General features: G+C 47.4%; 1 protein-coding gene across 2 annotated transcripts in view; it reads right to left on the reverse strand.

Annotated features, from left to right (window-relative positions):
• CTBP2 (C-terminal binding protein 2) overlaps window positions 1-21,616 on the reverse strand; it is a gene marked incomplete at its 5' end in the record, with an annotated part of 61,824 nt that overhangs the window by 4,793 nt on the left and 35,415 nt on the right. For both annotated transcript variants that reach the window (XM_082002342.1, XM_082002341.1), the window contains 3 exons: window positions 1,243-1,449; window positions 4,549-4,693; window positions 6,632-6,786. In XM_082002342.1, the coding sequence (XP_081858468.1) occupies window positions 1,243-1,449; window positions 4,549-4,693; window positions 6,632-6,786 (507 nt within the window). The remainder of the gene's footprint in view (window positions 1-1,242; window positions 1,450-4,548; window positions 4,694-6,631; window positions 6,787-21,616) is intronic.

Consider the following 21,616-nt stretch of genomic DNA (forward strand, 5'->3'; position numbering starts at 1 on the left):
TTTCAGCCTCTTGCTGAACAGCTGGTTAACTGGGCATGACGAAGACAACTGTCGTGGCTTGCAAGCAAAGGATTACTACGGCCACAGTGCTGGGGAGGGATGTCTGCGGCGTTCCTGGAGACGGCCCTGCTGGTCCCCACCACGAGGGCTGCGCAGGCGCGGTTTATCTGTTAATTTTTCCTAGCTAGCTGCGGTGCGGCAGCCCAGCACGTGTCTCGTTAGTGGTGCACAGCAACATCCCCCCATGCATGCACATACCTGATGCCATCCCGGTGTCCTAGAGACGCCCGATTGACTGGGGGACATCAGCTGGGTGCCTGTGTGGATGTCCAGCTGCAAGCACACAGCCACACAGCACACTGCTGCCGCCCTCACCCTGGCCCTGCCAGATGGACCTGAGCTACCCCAGATCTCCTGTTCTAACCTCACTCACCTGCCTTGCCTCAGTTTCCCCATTTAAACATGCTCATATGCCAGCTTTTTGCGTTAATTAGCCCAGGGCTTTGCAGGACAACAGTGTGAAGCAAGTGGAAAAAATGGCTGCTGCATAGAAAATGAGTGGAAATACTGCTGGTTCCTTTGCCGGCAGCCATCCTCCACCTGCAAAGACCCCATGATGCAGCCAGAACTGCTTCCTAAATCAACACCTCATGAAATTTCCTCTGCTCACATTTCTGCCACTTAGCTTGTGTCTGGCCACCAAGTGCTGGATGGGTTTCTGCTGCCCAGATGCATCTCTTGAACCATCTTATGATGGCTGGACTTCGCTCCCAAAAGGGATGGCCAAGAGGGCCTTCAGCAGAGATGCTGATGATACCTCTGATGCTGAAACTCTCTATTGCTACGGGTAAACTGAAGACAAACTTTGTTGTACACACACTGGCCACCGCACAGAGCAGAATGGCTCAGAAAGAGCGTGGTTGGTGTAGCCGTGGCTTGGGGATGGAATTTCTTTTGGGGTAGGATGGCAGCACTACCAGGTGTGGTCCCTCCTGCATTTCACCAGCACTCCTCCAAGGACTCAGCCAAGTCTCACAAAATACAGCTCCTTCCCCAAAAAATCAGTGTAAGATGTTCCCGCTCCTTCACACTGATCGACTGTGGTGGTTCTGGTTTTGGAAATGCTCATTTTAGGTCCTTCCCAGGGCAGTGAAGTGATGCCAAGTCTCCCTCAAAGGCTGAACACTGGGCCGGCAGCACTCCATACACTGTTCGCAGGCTGCCTGCCACTTGCCAACGTACCGAAGCCGATGAGGCCGAGCGTCTCCCCCCTGATGCGGGCGGCACCGGAGGCCACCTCCCGGATCTGTTCCACGCTCTGCACCCGCGTGCCTTCCCGCAGCGCCTGGTAGAGCCACGTGTTTCGCCGGTAAAGGTTGAGGACATGGCAGACGGTGGAGTCGGCTGTCTCCTCCACGGCGGCCGAGGGAATGTTGCAGACGGCGATCCCTGCAGAGGCAACACCACAAAGCACAACCGTGGCTCAGGGGGGGCAGCCCCAGCCGCCCACCCCACAGCAAAGCAAACGGGCTCCTGGCCCTTCAGCCTCACATCTCCCAGCCAGCCCATCATTTTTTTAAGCATTTGGAGTAATGTTTTCCAAGGATGTGCATGGTTTAGGTACAGCAGCCTGAAATCTGTGCAAAACCCACCATCCCCTATGCTCTAGTGTCTCTCTGGAGTGAAGGACAAGTGCAGATAGCTACACAGGAGTAACTCCAGCAGCAAAGGTCTGTTTTGCAATAGAAAGTCTTATTCTTGTTTAGTTTAATCGACCTTCACAGTGACTTAAATCGTACTGGCAGAAGTCACTCCTTTTTTGCAATAACCATTAAATTATTTAGGGACCAATAATTTGGTGTACTCTAGCAGGATAGTGCACCAGGTCAGTGTGGCAGGGCCAGCTTCCCCTTCCATCAACAAGCACAACAATCGACTCAAAACACCCCACAGCAAGGCTTGGGGTGACCATCACCACCATGGCATGTGTGCCATCAGTGCAGCCTCCGCCTGCCACAAACACCCACCCACATTCCTGCAGAAGGAACCAATCACTCCTGCCACAAAATGTGCAGGCTTTCCCAAAATTTGGGAAGCGCAGGGGGCACGACCATGCTGGAGCAGCTCTCCCACCCCAGCACCACCACCGCACACCCACCTGCCCTGGCACAGCTCCTGATAACAGACCTTTTGTTCCTTTGCCACAAAAGGTTTATTTTAAACTGCCGCATCCCCACTCAGAGCTGGAAGTACTAAGTTCATGGAAAATGCCTCCCCGATCACTGCCCTGTCCAGGCTCTGGCTCAGTAACGTGTGTAAGGGTGTGCTTAATCTCACATCTATTCAGCTGAGCAGTTAAACACATGCTTATATCGCACCAGATTCAATGTGATTTAAACACACATTTAAAGATGGATGTGTATTTAAGTGCTTTGTGGGACTGGGGAATTTGACTAGAAATCATGAAAAAGTATGAGATGAAGACAGAGTAAGATATTCAGAAAATCCACTGTGAGGGACACTGATTCAAAATCAAAAGTCTGTTTCCTATCCCCCTAGCAATATCCTTGCTTCCAGGAGCTGCTTTTCTGTTTTTAAAACTCTTTTCCACCCTGTGGCTATTTGAAAGACCTACAGAAACTGTAAGAAAAATGGACTGACCCTACAGGGTGAAAAAACCCACCACCAACTAACCCCTGAAAACAGTGTCTGCCTTCTGTCCCTTTCAGGTGACAGGGACACAATGCTCTGATCCCCGCGGGTCCCAAGAAGACCACCTGGTTTAAGTACCAGGCAACTGCTCCTGCCTATTTGTAGGCAGAGGCCATGGCTGCTCGTGGGGGGAGAGAAGAGACAAGAAGGCTGGAGTGCAATGGGCAGCCCTGGCAGCACTCCCCATCAGCCGGCAGCTCTGCCGAGGGTCCCCATCACCAGACCTGCCGGCACTCATCCCTTTTCTGATGGACCACTTGCTCATAGAGCTGGATTACACCGGGCTGCCTTTCCCAGGAGCTTCTTATTCTGTTATTTACTCTTGTAGCCCCAGGAGCAGAAGCTGCCAGCACCAGGGGTTAATACCCACGGTGGATGGTTCAACACCAGCATCTTGTTCTGGGGATGTCTTCTAGTGGGTCAAAACTGGCCCTGCTGGCCCAGGCAGCCTGGCCGGCAAGGCGCAGGCGGCCACTAGCGCGTGGCCAGGCACCGTGTTTAGACACTGGTCATTTATGGACTGCACAGTTTAAAAACTACCTTATGGAAAGCAATACCAATTAAACTTTACGCTACATTTGTGGGTAGTCATTACATTTTCTACTTGAAACCACATCATTTGGCCACCCAATTTACCAAGTATAAAAAGAAGGATTATACTGCAGTATCCCATTACTTTATTCGTTATATTTTTCCTTTCTTGATGTTCAAAGCCTCAGAACATTGTTATAATGGATAATAACAATAAGAGTTAAAAACATGAAGAAACCATTACATTGAGAAGACACTGTTCTCCTCTTGGAAAAAAATAATTCACTATATTGAGAATTGCTTTTTTAGGAATGACTATTTGAAACTCTCTTATCGCAATTATCTTTGTAAAATGGTTCACGTGAAATGGCTGTTACTCTTCACTTCCCCAGAGATAAGCTTTAATACAAGATACCCTAAACACTATTGTAGTGCTGCTTGATAGACTGAATCTTGGGATCAGATGATCAAAAAGGGTTGTAAGTCAGCTGCTAAAATCATGGATACAGTTAAGCTCTGGCAGCTGGGGGTGTGCAGCCAAAGGTCTCTGACCATCCAAACCAGTACGGAGATCAGGTGGCCCCAGCACCATCTGACAGCCATGCAACACAGCCTGCATGCACCTCCTGAACCCAAGCGTGCAGAAAAATCCCATAGCTGGACGTAGGGGCTCCTTTCTTACAATGTGACACTCCGTATTTTGGCACTGCATGTAACATATACCCACACTAAATGTCTTTTTCAAGTTCTTGAGGCACCTTTCATGAGATGGCAAAGGAGCAGCAGCAACCCAATGCACAATTCCTGCTCCACTGTCTGACACACCGCCTTCCCAGCAGTGTGGGCTTCAGTCCGAGAACCAGATCAGATCAAGAGACTAATCTTGCTTGACAAAATACAATAAAACACCCTTCCTCCAATTTTTCTAAAGCTAAATCAACTCTTGTGCCAGGAACAGAACAGCCATACAAACATCCGTTGGTACAAGGGGGCACCTGGAACTAGGGACGGCATAGGAATGAGGGACTCGGGGCAGTTTTAACACAGTATGAGCCTAAAAGCTGCCTTCTAAAACTGCACCATTGTGTTTACTTTGTGCTCAAGTTTTCTTGTCATAATATTCTCTACATGCAAAAACTCTAAACTGCACCTGTAATTTTAGAGGCTGACTCAACCCCCTTTGGGAGGTCCTGCCTGCAGCTCTGCTTTGCCAGCACGCCCCCATGGGAAGCAGCAGGTAGTTGTGCTGATTTTAAAGACTTAGAAGGATATGGGAGGGAATCAGGGTACAGAGCTGAGACCTACCAAGCTCCCCCGCAGCTTTAATGTCAATGTTGTCGTAGCCACTGCCTATTCGAACAATGACGCGTAAGGCCTTGAACTTCTCTAGATCTTCTCGAGTCAGCGTGATGGTGTGGTACATCATCGCCCCAACAGCTTCATTTAATACCTGGAACAGAACAGAGATGTCAGGAGCCACCAGAACACCTGGAGGGGACACCTGCAGCTCCTGAATCAGGAATATTACACAGTAAATTGTACATTTTTACTGCTGACCTACTGTCCAGCCCAGGCACGGTGCAAGCCGCCACTTCCAGGTGATACCAAAACCATCAGGGGTGTGACCCACCGACATCAAGGCCAATCCCTATGGGAACAGACTGGATGGATATCTGAAAATTATGATGTTACATCTGGACATCTGGATACATCTGGAGACAAGGCAGAGGAAAACTGAGCCAGTCGCTCACCTGGACCCTTTTCCAGGTGGTTATCTGCTAATCCTTCTGTTACCAACCAGCAGTAATTCTGCTTTCAAAAAGGAATTGGGTTTTACAGCAGTATCTATTGTTATTGAACACAACTGTGTGTCACTCATAACTTCTCGATGTTCTTTTGTATGTTGGATGTACAAATACCTGTCACACTCTTCACATTAACCCTTCCCGTATGCTTTCAAGAGTACCTAAAAAGATTTGTGAGGCTTTACAGTTGTGTAAGGCTGTACTCCATCCCCCTCAATGGAGATTCATACCTTCACCAGTGCTCACCATAAGCTACCTTGGTGCTCTGGAGACCCAAAACTGATCCAAATTCTCCAAGATTGGCTCACCTATCATCTATCAATGATGTCACTCAGAAAATCTCTGTCCTCCTATCCTGGGTTGCACCCAAAGCAGCGTGGCCAGCAGGTCGAGGGAGGGGATTCTGCCCCTCTACTCCACTCTGGTGAGACCCCACCTGCAGTGCTGTGTCCAGCTCTGGAGCCCTCAGCACAGGAGAGACATGGACCTGTTGGAGCGGGTCCAGAGGAGGCCACAGCAATGCTCCGAGGGCTGGAACAGCTCTGCTGGGAGGACAGGCTGGGAGAGCTGGGGTTGTTCAGCCTGGAGAAGAGAAGGCTCCGGGGACACCTTATTGCAGCCTGCCAGGACTTAAATGGGGCTTAGAAGAAAGATGAGGACAGACTGTTTAGCAGGACCTGTAGCGATAGGATAAGGGGTAATAGTTTTAAACTAAAGGAGGGCAGATTCAGAGTAGGTATAAGGAAGAAATTTTTAACCATGAGGGTGGTGAAACCCTGGCCCAGGTTGCCCAGAGAGGTGGGAGATGCCCCATCCCTGGAAACATCCCAGGTCAGGTTGGACAGTGCCCTGAGCAACCTGCTCTAGTTGAAGGTGTCCCTTCTCATCGCAGTGGGGTTGGACTAGATGGCCTTTGAAGGTCCCTTCCAACCCAAAGATTCTATGATTCTATAACTCCCCTGCATGTGATACATGAAGCACTGAAAAGATCAGCACTGATGCTATTTGTAGTTCTCTTTCCCAGATCCTGGAAGTGATTTCTGATGACTTCAGACCTCATTTGAGTTATCTAAATGTGCAAAAAGAATAATTTTAAAAGAAGTATTTACAAGTAGTTAATCTTCCAAGCAAAACCACCCATCCATACTGCATGGATCTATCTGCATGCTGCTCAAACCTCACCCGCTCACTGCTGGGGAGAAATGAACTGCCGAGGTACAGCCAGCACCCGAGGAGACCCATCAGCTGCAGCATGGGATGGTGTTAGCAAAGCCGGAGCAACTGCGCCACACCCCAGGGAGGCGCAGAGTGCTGTTACTGCTGCACTGAGCAAGCGGGCTTCAAAAAAATGAGAAACCTTAATAATAGTGACGTAAAAAACCTACAGGTGACTTTTTTTTTCCAGAGTAACATCTGGCTTTTCAAACAGCCTCGCTGAATTTTAATCTGCAGTGACTTCTGTTGATGTTATCTGCTGATCAACTCAAAGTGTCGCTTTGTACACTTCTTACACAAGAAGAATTAGAAGAGGAAGGCCAGAGCACACTGTCCCCCAGCCTGGCCTGCCCGCACCCTCAAGTTACCTTCTCGTGAATCTCCTGAGTTGATTGTGCGTCACAGAATGCAACCGTCGCCAAGTCCTTCAAAATGGGCATCTCCACTGTACAGTCCCTCCCGTCCAGCAGTGCCACCAGGGGCCGGGGGTGCATGGGACCGTTCATAATTTGAGGGCGAATACCTGCAAGCAGAAGGAGCGTGGATTTTACACCAGTGGCAGCAGGAAGGTCCCTCCGGCAGTGGCGGTACCTGCGTGTGGTTCCTGTTTTGGGTGAGGGAGAGCGACACATGGTTTCAGCTTGCATAACAAATTTTGGAGGACCATGGCAATGCAATGTGAAGTTTAGCACAAGGTCCAGATTTCCTTCTGGGAGTACAGCTGCGTTTTTTCCCCGGCTGGAGAGAAAACGCAGTAAGGCTTGCTCCCAGGACAGGGATGGACAACCCTGCTTCAGCCACCTGTGACTTTATGAGGGCATACCTCTGCTGTGCCAATCCTCACCGACACAGGCCACGTTTCAGGCAAACCACATAAGCTAGAGCCAATGGACTCTTCAATTGTTTTATTTAGCATCTTAGGAGCAAAACCCAAGCCAGCAGTAATTTTTTCCCCTGCCTGCAGGAGGGCTGGGATTTTGTTCCACAGATGCAGGCTGGCACTTGGTCTTTTTTTTTAAGGAATGACTTTACCATTTTGACCACTTCCGAAAGTCCAAACAGACATCCACTAAAAAGAAAGGATTACCAGAATATCATAGAAAGAGCAGGACCCTGAAGACCTCTTTAGTGTGTAGGCCTATATTCTGTTATGTTACCAATTACCAAAAGGCTTCAAGGTGGGAACAGTGAAGCTCAGCTTACTTTGTTTATCCCTGGTCTATCCCTGGATCCCGCAGGACGCTCTGGGATGTGTGGCTGGAGCCAGTGTGAAGGACCTGCATATACAGGATGAAACGGCTGCAGCGAGCACACTCGTGCCAGTGGAGGACACTGCTCTTAGGCTTATACACACCTCGCCATGGGCTGCTCCCTTGAAAATACTTGTATTCAGGGGGCTGTTCAGTTGTGCGGCTTTTTTTTCATTTCACAACAACATGGCTCACAACATTGGCTCAAGCACAACAACCTCAGCTCCAGGCTGAGGTGAGGAAAGGAACGATCACCACCAAGGGCCAGAGAAGCCCGATTTTATATCCTATTTATTACTCTGCTGGGGATTAACCAGTTCATTTTTGGACAAGTCACTTAGAAATTTCTGCGCCTCCCTTTACCACTCAGTAAGGGCATTTATTACATTATTTATTGTATTTCGGCTACCCAGGCAGTTTCTGGGAAGAGCGTAGGTGGGGGGAGAGAGCACTCTGGCCACAAAGTGGTGTTTTATTTCTGCTGCCGCAGCGTGAGATGCTCAAGCCTGGAGGGTTTGGCTTCAAACCTTCAACCCCCCACACAAACAGCCCCAGCAAAGCTCCTCTCGTTACCAAACCCCCCCGTCTGCACCTTCCAGAGCTACCAGCCAACATCTGTCTTGCCTTTAAGCACAGCAGTTGTGCGATGCTTTTATTGAGGGGCTATGAGACGTGGTAAATGCCTCCACAACTTCTCGATCAGAGTGTTTTCCCCTGCCACACGACGTCACAGGTATCACTACTTACTCGCAGTAAAATTGCTGGTGCTGGTGAGCTGGAAAAGTACACGGCTTGGCCGAGGGATCCCGTGGAGTCGTTCTGGGGTATTTTGGGGGGGTCAAACAACTCACATGGAGTATTACAGAACAAATGCTACTGTCTGTGGCACTGTTTGAGTAAGTCGGACTAAAGCTGAGAGCTAGAGGCTCCTTTGCTGGCCCTTGCGCACAGGGCTGGGTACCGCTCCAGCCCTCTGGACGCTCAACACCAGGAATAGTGTCACTGCAGCCCTCCATGCCAGAAAAACCACAATGGGCGAAAGAAACTAATGAGAAGAGCAAGTTTTTTGTGTTTTTTTTAAGGGAAAACTAAATGTGCCTTTTTGTCCAGATTGCTGTCGGGTAAAGTATTAGCAAGATCTCTACCAGCTGATGCGTATGTGACAGATGCAGGCGCTATGGGCCAAAGTGATGCCTCCCAGACCGCGCCAGCACCAAGAGCATCACCCTGGGGAGGGATCTACGCTGCTGTGGGACAGCACATAGTTACATTTATTTTGCATGGGAAAAATTAACCCCATGGAAAGATGCAGGTTTAATGGAGTGGGTTTAATGGTTCTGCATTCCTGTTTTATTGAATCTGCTTTAAGAAATGAAGAACCAACCAACCCACCTGACTAAAGATTTTCAGCATTACAGGTCAACATTTTTGGAATAGGTCCTTCTCTCTGTCTTTCGTATTGAGATCTCCATTAGCACCTACTGGAAGTAATACATTATGTTTGCACGCGTTTCATCCAGATGGAAGTGCAACTGTGTCAGTAAGCAGGGTGGAATGCCGAGACAATTTGGATAATGGAAAGAAGCTTGCCATAAGCAGATAAGCAAGAATAAAAATATGTACAAATCTCAGAGTGCTTACACAATCCTTACGTGAAGCTCTATACCGCAGCTAGATTATTTTCTCAGGTTAACAAGAGAGTGAATTATAACACTGACTTAAACGCTTACTAACGTGTATGATCTCCAAGGCTTAAAGCATCACCTATCAGCCTCACACTGCAACTGTAAATAAAAAGGAATCTGATGCAGGGGTAAGGTGATTGTGGTGGTTCCAGTCCCGGTGGCCACTGGCACCGTCCCCATGCTGTGCAGCCATGCGCCTGGGCAAGCTGCGCTCAGAGCTCGGTGCCCACCGGGGACCAGGACCATCCTCAGGCAGGGCGGGGGGCAAACAGAGGCTGGTCATGGCTTCCTGCGAGCGTGGTGCATGGAAGAAAAAACCATGGGTTATCTGAAACTTTGGCATTTAATCTGAGCCTCAAAATAACAGTTTTATTATGCTGCCCTTACATAAGCTTCTTTAAAACTCAAACGAAACACAGATTTTACTTTTTTTTGAAACAGCATCTGTGTCTTTGGTCGGGATTAGGGATGTAATTGTGCATGACGACACAGGCTTCTTAGGCATGTCACTCTTGCTCGCACACAAAAGTGCAGTCCCTGAGGATGACTGCTGGCTGGAACCTGCAAGGTATTCAGAGGAATGTCTCTCATTTCTCCTACTTCAATGAGGGAATTTACTTCAGCTTAACAAGGAAAGTTTTGAAGCAAATCGATATGAGATGAAGTGCATAATGTATGGAAATTACATTTTAATAAGAACCATTGGCAGGCTTGCAACTTAAATTGTGGTGTATTTTCCTCGCCTGCCTCTCTTCTTGCCTCTCCACCACCCTGCATCTATTCTTCACCGTCCTGGTTCCTACCTCTTGCACAAACACATTCAAATCAAAACCCAAAACATTTGGGCTGACAAAACCAAGCTAAACTCGGCACGCTTTTCTTTTTCCCGTGCTCATACAGAACGTTTGTTCTGCGTGCGACTGCTTCATTAAGAACGAGGTATGCCATGGATCAGAAAGTAATTAAACAGTCAGACACTCCCCCCCTAAATACTGATAAAACATCGCAGCCGTTAACCCTTTCGCTCTGTCATGCGTTGCAAAAACCGCCGGGCTCGCTCTGCCGCGGGGTCCGATGCCGAGTAAAGCAAGCCCACGGCTGCCTCCCCACGTGCGGGCAGCCGGCAGCAGAGCCAGCCGGGCTGCTGCGGGCAGGAGGCAGTGGAGCGGCTCTCCTTGGGGCTGGGGTGGGATCCGCTCTCCCTCCCAACAGCCTCATAAATTCGGTGGCTTGCCCGCCATCTGAAGCTGGTTTTGCTGATAAAGCCTCAGCCGTTCCCGCAAAGTTGTGGCAAATATTGTTCGATATGCATTTTTTTAGGCATTTTCAGCTGCCTGTGGACCCCTGCAGCGTTGCAGGGAGAGCTTGGTAAGGAAGAGGGAGAAGCAGAAGGGTTTATGGAAAAAAAAAAAAAATAGAAAAAAAAAGAAAGGTTTTGCAGTCACAGTGAGAACTCAAACTCCACCCCAGCTCACAGGCAGCGCCGCTTGTTGCACGCAGCCCCGCGTATAAAGTGCTTTTGTTTCATTTTTAATACACAAAGCCTGCTTCTCCTCTCCTGCCGCTCCTCCCCTTTGCCACCCACTTGTATCCGATCCCAATGGCACCCCTGCCAAGAGAATTAGGGAGTGCTCCCTGCTAAATGGCAGCCTTTGTGTGACCGCAAGACGGCTGGTACTATCTCACAGAAACAAAAGCAGAAGCCATTTGCCTAATTCTTATTAATCTCAGTTGCCTACGCCACGCAGCATTAAAAAAAAAAAAGAAAGAAAAAAGGCTTTAAACACGTTCACTTGCAGTATATAAAAATGCATCAAGAAGCGATCCTGACACTCGCCTGAATTACCTATTCACAACAAAGTAGCTACAGTTTTACAGTCAACTACACACTTTATTAAACAAACAGAAAAGAAACAGGAAATTTCCCCTTGCCTGGAAAATGTTGCCTCCACATTCTTCTTCTTATTAAAAACCACACATGGCAGTGGAGGAGGAGGGAGGGAGGAGGAGGGGGGGAAACCCACACACGATAAAATACTACCACTTTTCAGTGCGTTGCTTCTCCTTTCGTCTACGAGGGGGTATCTTCAAACAAGCAATCCCACGGCCCACAGCTGCAACATCTCAAGACAAATGTCTCTTTGAACACGGAGGGAAAAGAAAAGGCTTTTGTCCTGAGCCACAGAAGAATAGTCTGAAATTGCGAGAGGAGTTACAGTCACCTCTGCGCGGCTCCCAACTCTTCAGAGCACTCCCTCCAGACTTTGCCGAAGCTTTTAACTAATCGTAGTTCTTTCCCAGCCCTTGAATAAAATCATGTGAGTGCCAGCCAAAAAATCTTATGCTATGCACACTAAAGGGTTTGTATATGTCACAGTTGCTTTTTCCCCCTTCTTCTCCCCTCCTCCTATTGACTTGCACATACGGCGTTTTTTTCGAGTCGTCTCAAATGGATTTAATCTGTGCCATGCTGCGTTTTATGTTTGTTTGGGTTTTTTTTGTGTGTGTTTTTTTTTAAACTTAAAAATGAAACATGCCTTTCCATGCAGAGTATATTGAACGAGGCTCCAGAAACAGGCTGATAGCCTTTAGCACCACGGCAGCACCACGAAAACAAACACAAAGCACTGGGGGAAAGCAAGGCTGCACTGATCTCATCTAGGGCCCAGAAATGAAGGGCCAAATTCTTTCTTGATGTGTAAATCCACTGGTTTTCACCATCAGAAATGACACTCGCTTGCTGGAAGGATTCACATCTTGGAGGCATCCATCTCCTGGTCCTGCCCAGTTTGTCCCAAATAGGTAAAAGCAGCCCCGTATCATCATCGTCCCAATCCCAAACCCCTGCAGGGCGTGGGGAAGTGCTTCGATGGGACACAGCGAAGGAGGGCAGGTCGTACCGGTGCAAAACCCCGTCTCCAGAGCATGCAGCAGTTCACAGCTTGGAGCAGTTGTTTCTTTCACTTTCTAGCCACCATCTTCATTGCCAGTGGCAGCAACAGCTAAAGACAATCATCATCCAAGAAATGAGGAAAAAAATCTGCATCTCACTCCCAGTTTAATACTGTTAGTGCTGCATCTTACTATTTATCATTCCCTGGCTGAAGAATAGTGTAAGTTAGTTAACAGAGGGATCTAGGTGGCCTTTGTGCAAACTACCTTGGATCCATCAAACTGATTTTCAGCTGTAGAAGCCAAAACTGAACCAGAGTGCTGCCGGTGCACTGGTGGTACTGGCTACCGTGCTTTACCTGGGACAAATGCTGTACGTGAGGAAATCTGCCAGCAATAAGTTTAACCTGCGCAGACCTGTGTTTCTCCATCACCATTTCATCAACACCCTCCTGGTTCAACACTCCTCTCCTGGGCAGACCGGGGGGTCTGAACCACCCAGAGCCAGTCCGAGGGAGAAATGGGTGGCAATTCATCGGCACACATAGCCCCCTGCTAGGCAAGGGTCCTGCTGACCCTGCCGGATGCTTCTGGATGCCCAGCAGAGTCCTGGAATCAGAAGACAGGATCAGGAATAAGGAGAACAAAGGTTTATTTCCCAAAGCTGGTACTGACTTGTAACATAAACATCAAAAGGCCTGCCAGCCTCCCTAAAATCCACTCACCACGTACAAGACAAAGGGATTTAGGCCCATCTTTCTCTTCAACTTACATTGCCATTGCTTGAGTGCTCCCAATCTTCCAGAGTTTTACTGTCCCAGCCATCACCCTCACTAGACAAGGCGGAAAGCTGGGGTCCCACAGTGCCTTTCTGAGGTGGCTAAGGGGTCCCCTTGGCAGCCCTGGGCCATCCTCTCTGTGGGCTGTAAACCAGCACTGATCCTGCTTCGGGGTGCACAGAGGGGAAACCTCTGTGGGTCACAGACACTTGAAACCACATGGGGTGGTGGTTTCAAGCTGTTGCAGTATCACTTGCATGCAGAAAGGTGTAAGCGAGTTGTGAAGGTGCCACGAACAAGTGCTGAAGGAAGGTTTCTGTACTGACAGGCATGTTTTTGGAAAGCACTGCAGATGCTGCAGGACCATGAGAATGACCCTCCTCACCTACAGTGTTCTAAGTGATGCTCTTTCTTTCACTTTTTTCCTGTTAATAAATGCTTCTCATAATAAATGTATATGAAAAATGGAATAAGACGCAGTCTTTGTCTCGCAGTCAGGGGAAAACAGTTATTTCTAATTGTAAATACTCTGGAGGCACTTGGTACTGTACAGATAGAAGCCACACAAATACACAGCCAGTTTAGAAAGTGACATCAAATCTCTTTTTTATAAATAATCGTGATGTGGGTTTTTTTAAAGCAAAGCATCTTTGAGACTGCCAGGTTCCTACCGGGAAAAGACTGCGAAATCTTCCTGTTCAGAAGACACCTGGGTGTTTGAACCGATGTCCGTAGCGCAGCTGGAGCTGACAGGCTCCACACTCGCACCAGGGCTGCCACAGGGAAGGAGGATGATGGCAAAGCAGAGGTGACTGCTGGAAAAACCCACAGGTTCATGGCAGTCCCCTCCGGCAAGAGAAATCACGCTTCAGAGAAACTCCCAAGCTCCAGAAAGATGGGCAAAAAGGCAGCAAGGTCTGTCCTCCCCTGTGAGGGGCAGGGTTTCTGCCGGAAAGGAAAAGCCTCATACTTGCCATTGGGAAGAGCCTCTGCAAACTCCTGACCTTGCCAGCACATTTCCTCCCGTCAGCACATAAAAGCTGTTTTTTTGCCAGTTCCCTTTTCAGGTAACTATTCAGGGCTTCCTTTAAGAATGTATTTTAAAAAATTCATAGGAAATTCCCATATAAAACGATATCCTTATTAGGTGATATGAACACCATGATTACAGTCCCCAGCTGAACTACAGAAGCCGATAGCAACCACAAAGAAATGCTCGGTAAAAATACGGTGAGTATATATTCATGGTAGTTTCTTGCTCTTATTTGAATTCCTGTAGATACAGACACCAGAAACAGATACACCTTTTCACCTCCTTTTGCGTACTGCCATTAAAGCACTGAGATACGCGTAACCCACTGCTGGTGCCGTGGGAATGCTGTCTCAGGGCAGGAAAGTACAAGCTTTGCAAAACTCTAGAGCACTCTTCTATGAAGTAATCTCTGGACTGAACTAAATCTCATCCAGGAGCACTCCAGATATAAAGTATAGAGTATATAAACTGGTGTAATACAATAAAAAAGGATAATAGTAATACATAGCCTCTGCTGCATACTTGGCATATCAAATTGTCGGTGTTTTGGTTATTCCCAGACTGCCAGGCTGGTAAATCTGTGCCTACGAGCACCAACCCGTGACCTTCCGCCCCAGCTCACAGGTGGGTTAACAGGAGTGACTTCAAGAGGAGCTTAGCAAGGTCTTAGGGAGAAACTCCTAGTGGCCAGGCAAGGCAGTGGGAGACGGGGTGCCCGAGGGACGTGCTGGCCCCGAGGGCCAGTTGGGGACCCTGAGAAGCAGGAGTGTGGAGCAAGGGACGGACGGGATGGCGAGTCCAGGGGAGGCAGTGGGAGCTGCCAGGACATGCAAGAGAGACGGCAGAGCAGATGGGAGAGGCCATATGGGGTGGTGAGGGATGCTACCAGGAAAGCTAAAAGAAGCACCTGGAAGAAAACATGCTTGCTCAGAGGAGCTCAGTTTCTTGTGTGTTTTTTTTTTTTTTTTAAGAGAGGGATGGGAAAAAAGGGGAAAAATCTGGCTAGGGTTTGTGTTGTGGTTATGATTCAGACACCGCACAGACTTTCATCCTGTCCCAATGCCCAGGGCTGAGCTTTGCAGCTTCTATTAAAACAGTATGGAGAAGATAGCAAAAAACCCAATCAATTCTCCTCAAACATACTCCATTACTAAGCCCAGTGCTGAAAACATTGTATTCGTAGTGCTTAGCAGATGGCTTTCCTGATGTTATCCAGAAACCTGAGAAAATACTTTCTCTCCAGTGCTGCGACTTCAGCTGCAGTATATACTCTTTACATTTCATACGTGTGACATTTACCTCTGAGACACACATCCCAGCCATACGGCATCACACAGGAGGGACAACATCCCACGCCAGCTCTCCTCTGGGTCCCTTCCTATCCTCTCTATCCATTTATATTTTCCCTTCCATCCAAATGGAAACACACTACAGCAGTAAAAAACAAACGAGATGCTCCAGGAAATGGACAGCTTGCTTTTTTTTTTTTAAAAAAAAAAGATAAAATAAAATGAAGGAGAATGATGTTGATGCTTTACATGAGGGCACAGGGGAGAGCCACTGATATTTGCCATCTGGGCAGGAGGCTGCCTGGACTTCAGATCACCCTTAGGGATTCGGAAGCTTTAAAGACATTTTGGAAGACGAGATGTTAAAAAAAAAAAAAAAAAAAAGATGAGCCTGCCGACCGGCAGTGGCAGCCTTGGCACAGGGACAGCCCAAAACACCGCTGCCTGAGACCACCATAAGACCAGCAGCGGGGCAAACTCAGTTTTATCATGCAGACAGACAACTGACAGCCCTATGGTTTACACTGGAAACTTCCCTCAAATGAAAAAAAAAAAAGGTAATCCATCAAAGCAGGCACTTGGATTCAGCTTTCGGGAAGCAAGAGGGGTTGAATCAGACTAGTTGTCCGTGTGCCACTGGCACCTTCTAAACTTGCTTTTGTACATTAATTATAAGTGATTCTGAGTGGAAAATAAAGAAAACACCATGTTGTGAGATACTTGTAGGAATTAAATTATGCTGGCGTTAACCACTGACATTAGTCCTTCCCATTACTCTGGACAAAAGTGCTATCAATCTTTTAAGCAAGATACACATAGGGCTTTCTATACACTGCTCTGCTTTGCTGCTGGCATTCCTGAGATCCACAGGAGGTTTTCTGTAGATCACAGAAGAGGGTTGAGGCAGCGTGGGAGGAGTTTCTGTGATGGGGAGGAAAGTGGTTGCCGTTCACTGTTGGCTTACAGCGTTCCCTGTACGGTGATGCTCCTACTGCACAGATGAGCAAGTCGGAGAAACAGGATCACTTTGCTGGAGTAGGAGCCAGGGCAGCCTTTGGGAAGATAAATCCTCCTCTCCACATCCACCTGTAGCTGTTGTCAGCTCAAGTCATTTGTTCACAGCAAGAATGGAGAACAACCCACCGATGATCCAGCCCAGGCTCTACCTAATGCTCTTTCCACACGGGCAATGTGGGAGCTTCAGTGAGAGCCCGGCTTGACTTTAAGAGTCTCCCCAAAGCAACCTTCGGCCAAATGCAAAGCGCCAAAAATGGCTGGCAGCTGCCTCAGTCCCTCCTGCAAATGCCACAGATGGGCCGTGGGCTGTGGCGGGAGCTGTAACCACCCAGGGAGCACCCGAAGCCCTGGCCTGGAGTGAGGGATGGTTTCAATCCCTGAAGTCTACCTGGACATTTCCAGCGTCTTCGTTCAAAGCAATAAATGGTGCAAAACTTTCAAGCCGTGGGCAGCGAGTGATGCCTTTCACAGTGACACACAGCAGCAGAAAGAGAAGCACGACAGTTGTCCCTGAGCCCAGTGAGACACACTTGTATGTGCTCCTGAGGGCTCTTCCACAGCTTGAGTGACACTTCTAGTTACTAAAGGAAAAAAGACTGTGAGCTCACTCCAAAACCCACAGGTCTTGCCAAGGCCTTGTCCCTCGTAAGACCTATTAAAATAGCTCCTGGACACTTGCCAAGAACACAAGCCCAGCTGGAACCATCTGTTCAGTGACCCTGTTGCAAGGTCATCCCTTTTGGAGACTGAAAATGGACACTCTTCGACCTATGAATGTGAAACATTGCTGCCGAGGGCGCTGGACCTTTGATAACTTTCTCCCTTCCTACCATTGCTCCCAGCCACGTCCCTGCTCTTGGATCTCCCCTTCTTCCATGGTGAAGATCAAACGAAGGAAACCTCGGTGTGGAGAGGAAGCCCAATCACCACCACGTTTCCAGCTTTTCTGCAACACATTCACAACCTGTACAGGGCTCCTGCTTTTGTCACCCTAGTTTCTTGCCATTTTTTTTCCCATTTCTTTGCAGTTTGTACTCTTTGAGGAATTTGAGACCAATTCTGCTTAGTGCAGAAAAGATGGAAAAATGCAAATATATGAGCGAGAGAATAAACCTGGAAGGTCCTGGGAGGTGCTGAATGCCTGCAAATACCACTCATTTCCCTAAGATAAACATCCTCACTTCCTCACAGCACTGTATCATAACTAAGTGAGAAAAAACCCTAAATACTAACATTCAAAAGTACTTAACTACAACCTACTTGCTATTAAAGTTGATTTACTTTTACAACTAACGCTTTACAAGTATATTGTCAGATTTTATCAGTTACACTAAAAAAAAGAAGGGCAGACGTTGAATTCCTGTTGACATTTCAAGCAGCCCAGAACAATAAAAACACAGCAAACAAAACTTTGGGCTCAGCAGAGACCACCAAAACCCATCTGCTCCCCATGGGCTAGCAAACAAAATCTGCGCTCCACTACTGCAGCCCTGAGCGTGGCCCCAGCCCCGGCAGGAGGTCCCCTGAAGGCAGGGTTCCCATCCCTGAGCTCCCCAGCTCCTGGCCCTTGTGCTCTCACCCAAAGAAGTCATTGAGGGCACTAGGAAACCCACCACAGTGGAAGACAACCCTCAAGCGCATACTTCAGCTTAGCATGTATTTCAGCACGTGCTGTTCTTAACAGAAGCGCTTTCCTGGATTGGGCTGATATCCCCTCGAGGCGCATTACCAATTATTTGCCAGGCAAGAAGGTGCACTGTCAAGGGAGATAAAGAAGATGACTGCACCACACGGCACATGAAAGATGTACATGAGAATTGATTTTATCCTTCGGAGGAACAGTTTGCGGAGGGAGGCTGTTCACCTTATGGGTCTTCCCAGCTATGGAAAGTAAGTAAGCAGAACAGCTCATCCAGGAGCATCGTCCCCTGGACACCCCAGCCCAGCAGCTCTGCCTGGGCACAACCCTGTGGGCAATGGCAGTGCTGGGGGAACAACCAGCTGGCTCCAACCTTCCCCTGGGGCTATACTTTCTGAATCTTACAGAACCCCAATATTTTCTGTTTTCTTTAGTACATATTGGAAAAGACTGGTTCTACTTTGGGCAGGATTTACTGGTCATGACTGTATGAAGAAAGAGCTCTATATGTAATGTCCTAAGAAAAATATGGCAAAGAAACTCACTCCTCCTTTGACCCATGTTCCTTAACTAATATGTTTTATTATTTTTAATATTGGCAGCACCTCCCACCCTGACGTCACCCGCAAGGATGCTTACTCAGCTAGAAAAAAAAACAACCCATAACACCCCTCCTGCCCCTGCTAGAAACCTCAATCTCTTTATCCAACTTCTCTGAAAAAAGATTTGAGAGATGCTGCACAATACAGCCCTTTTTAGCTATTTGTGCCCTTGAGCCGTGCATTAATACAGCTGAGACTGAGCTGGATTGAGGGAATTTTAAATTGGTTTATTGGACAACGTAGAAGGCTATAGGGGGAAAAAAAAAAGCAAAAAAAAAAAGGCACTCCACAAAGAAAAAAGGAAAAAACTCAACACAAAACTGGATTGTAAGCTCAAGATTTCATGAGGTCAGGGTGAATGTACAAAACCTCTCACTGGAAATGTTATTAATAATAGCATCTTATCTCCTGTAACATAGAAAGTACATTGATTAATAACAATACACTGATTAGTAACAAACTCACAAATCTTAGAATATTATCATTTAATCACCTTTTTTTAGACTGAGGGAAAAAAATGGTGGTCAGGGAAGAAAAATCTCTGTATTTTAAACTCATCCTTTTTACACCTTCTGACTTTGCACCTTTGTAGAGCCTTACTAGCTCCTCACTAATAATTACTGTATGCTGAGAGCATCCTGAAGTTGCAAAAGGGCACTGTAAGTATTTCATAAAGAAGTAAGAGTGTGCCCATACACTTAGGCAGACTTCTGAGGTGCACAAAAGAACACACTTTTGAAATTGCATGTAGAAATTTTGACTCAATGTATGCAGATGTCAGGTTTCTACTAGTAAACTTCAAGCTACAGGAAAAAATCTTCTGTAATTCAGGAGTATTAAATCTTTCTTAAAATGTCCAAATCAAATTAAACCAAATGAGATTTTTTTTGAGAGTTGCTTTTAAAGTCAGTTCTTTCAAATATCCATTAAACCTTTTGAAAATTAAATGAATTTTATTTTTAATGTAATGCGCAATTGTGGAGATGTGAAGGAAAGCATGTTGTCCCAAAAGCATGTGCGTTTGTTTTTCTAACTACACAAGTTGGTCTAATAAAAGATACTATCTCTCCCTGCAAACCTTGCCTAGCTTCAGTTTTCCAGACTGAATAAAGATAACAGAAAAAGTTTAATGATTAACTTTCATGTTTGCTTTCTCCCCCCCTTATCAGGCTTTTCCTGGCCACTAGCATTCCTGCCTTGCTGCAAAACACAGGCTGCAGGTCTGGGGGCTGCATGCACCCACCTGTGGGCAGCACCGGGGACCTCAGCCCCAGCCTCCACCCACCTGATACATATCACCAGCTCCACAGCCTCTGCACCTGAACCTGGCTGGAACAACCCAAAACTTTTCCAAAAAGATTTCAAATAACATTGGAGACGTGATTTCTTTTGCCACAGTGGAAGGAGGCTCCAAGTAAGGATACATCACCACATCTCTTCCATGGCCCTCTCAAGGCTTTTGGAGACTGAAAACAAACCCCTCTGGAGATTTCCAGACAGGCTATTCTGGGGCCCTGGATGAGCAACACACACTAGGAACGTAACATAAGATTTTTTCTCATCACAGAATCATAGAATGGTTTGGGTTGGAAGGGACCTTAAAAATTAGCTAGTTCCAACCCCGCTGCCATGGGCAGGGACACCTTCCAACCTTCCACTAGATGAGGTTGCTCAAAGCCCCGTCCAACCTGGCCTTGAACACTTCCACGATGGGGCATCCACAACTTCTCTGTGCAACCTGTTCCAGTGCCTCACCACCCTCATAGCAAAGAATTTCTTCCTTATATCTAATCTAAATCTTCCCTCTTTCAGTTCAAAGCCATTACACCTTGTCCTATCACTACATGCCCTTGTAAAAAATAAGAAGTCCCTCTCCAGCTTTCATGCAGGCTGCCTTCAGGTAGTGGAAGGTTGCTATAAGGTCTCCCTGGAGCCCTCTCTTCTCCAGGCTGAACAAGCCCAAGTCTTTCAGCCTGTCCTCATAGGAGAGGTTCTCCAGCCCCCTGATCATCTTCGTGGCCCTCCTCTGGACTTGCTCCAACATGCCCATCCTGTCATCCCTAACCCTAAAAGCATTCTCCTCTGATTAGTGATAATCCACGACCACACATTTCACGTTTTAAGTTAAGACAGTGGACCAAGCAATGCCTACTAAACATCATCACTAACTTTGATACCAAAAGTATCTACTCACACTGAGACACTGCATCTGTCAGCACAAGTGATGATCACGCCTTCGAGGGTTTCCATATGGGGTCTTCCTGCACGCCCAGGGTGGACTCAAGTCAAGGCTAGGTTAATTTCTCATCATTTTGCCAATCCTACCCTTCTAGCCACTTCATCCCCCCATCTCCCAACCCAGCCAGAGGACACTCAGCCTGGTCAGCTGCACACAAGCATCTTCTGGTTTATGGAAACCATGTTAAATGTCCAAATATTGCACAATTCCTTGAATATTAGAGCTTACAACCTCCCTAATTTATCACCAGTGTTTAAAATAGTATCAAAAACCCTCACAAGTAATGGTAGAAAAAAAATTTATCTTAAACCAGAGCTATTTAAGATATGATAATCTAGAAAAATCTTTGCTAATCTGCTACATCTTCGAGCAAAAGAAACACACATTCCTTCAGTTTTGTAATGAAACAAAAATGAACATTGGCAGAGCAGCAAAATCATCTACAAAAATCTTTTCTCCTTGTGAGCCAGAGTAGCCCAAGGGTAGCGGCACAATCATGCTTCTGATGTATTTATACAGCACATTTCATCTTCATTAATCTAGATAACACACTGGCAGATTCTTATTTTTTGATTCCAAGAATGATGAGGTATTCCTGTGCTATGGCAGATCAACACCCACCTCTCCCCCAACCATGTGGGGCCCCACAGACGTCTCTGACCACCACCCTGGAACGCCATGGGTGCCTCCTTCCTACCCTCCCACTGCCTTGGGAAGGGGCCATAGCGCTACAGCCCCAGCTTGCCCCAGCTCCAGGCTGCATCCCCGCAGCCCCCGAAGTTTGCCACACTCATTTGGTCATGATGTGGGGCACGAAGGACCTCACCGAAGCAGAGGGCAGCCCTGCCCTTGCCTCTCCCAGCTCCGATGCATGGCTCCTTTCATAGGGGCAACCTCAGCAATGCAACAAGAGCTAAAGGTCAGGATG

The sequence above is a fragment of the Phaethon aethereus genome, assembly GCF_964289735.1.
Source record: "Phaethon aethereus genome assembly, chromosome: 7".
Classification (NCBI taxonomy): Eukaryota; Metazoa; Chordata; class Aves; order Phaethontiformes; family Phaethontidae; genus Phaethon; species Phaethon aethereus.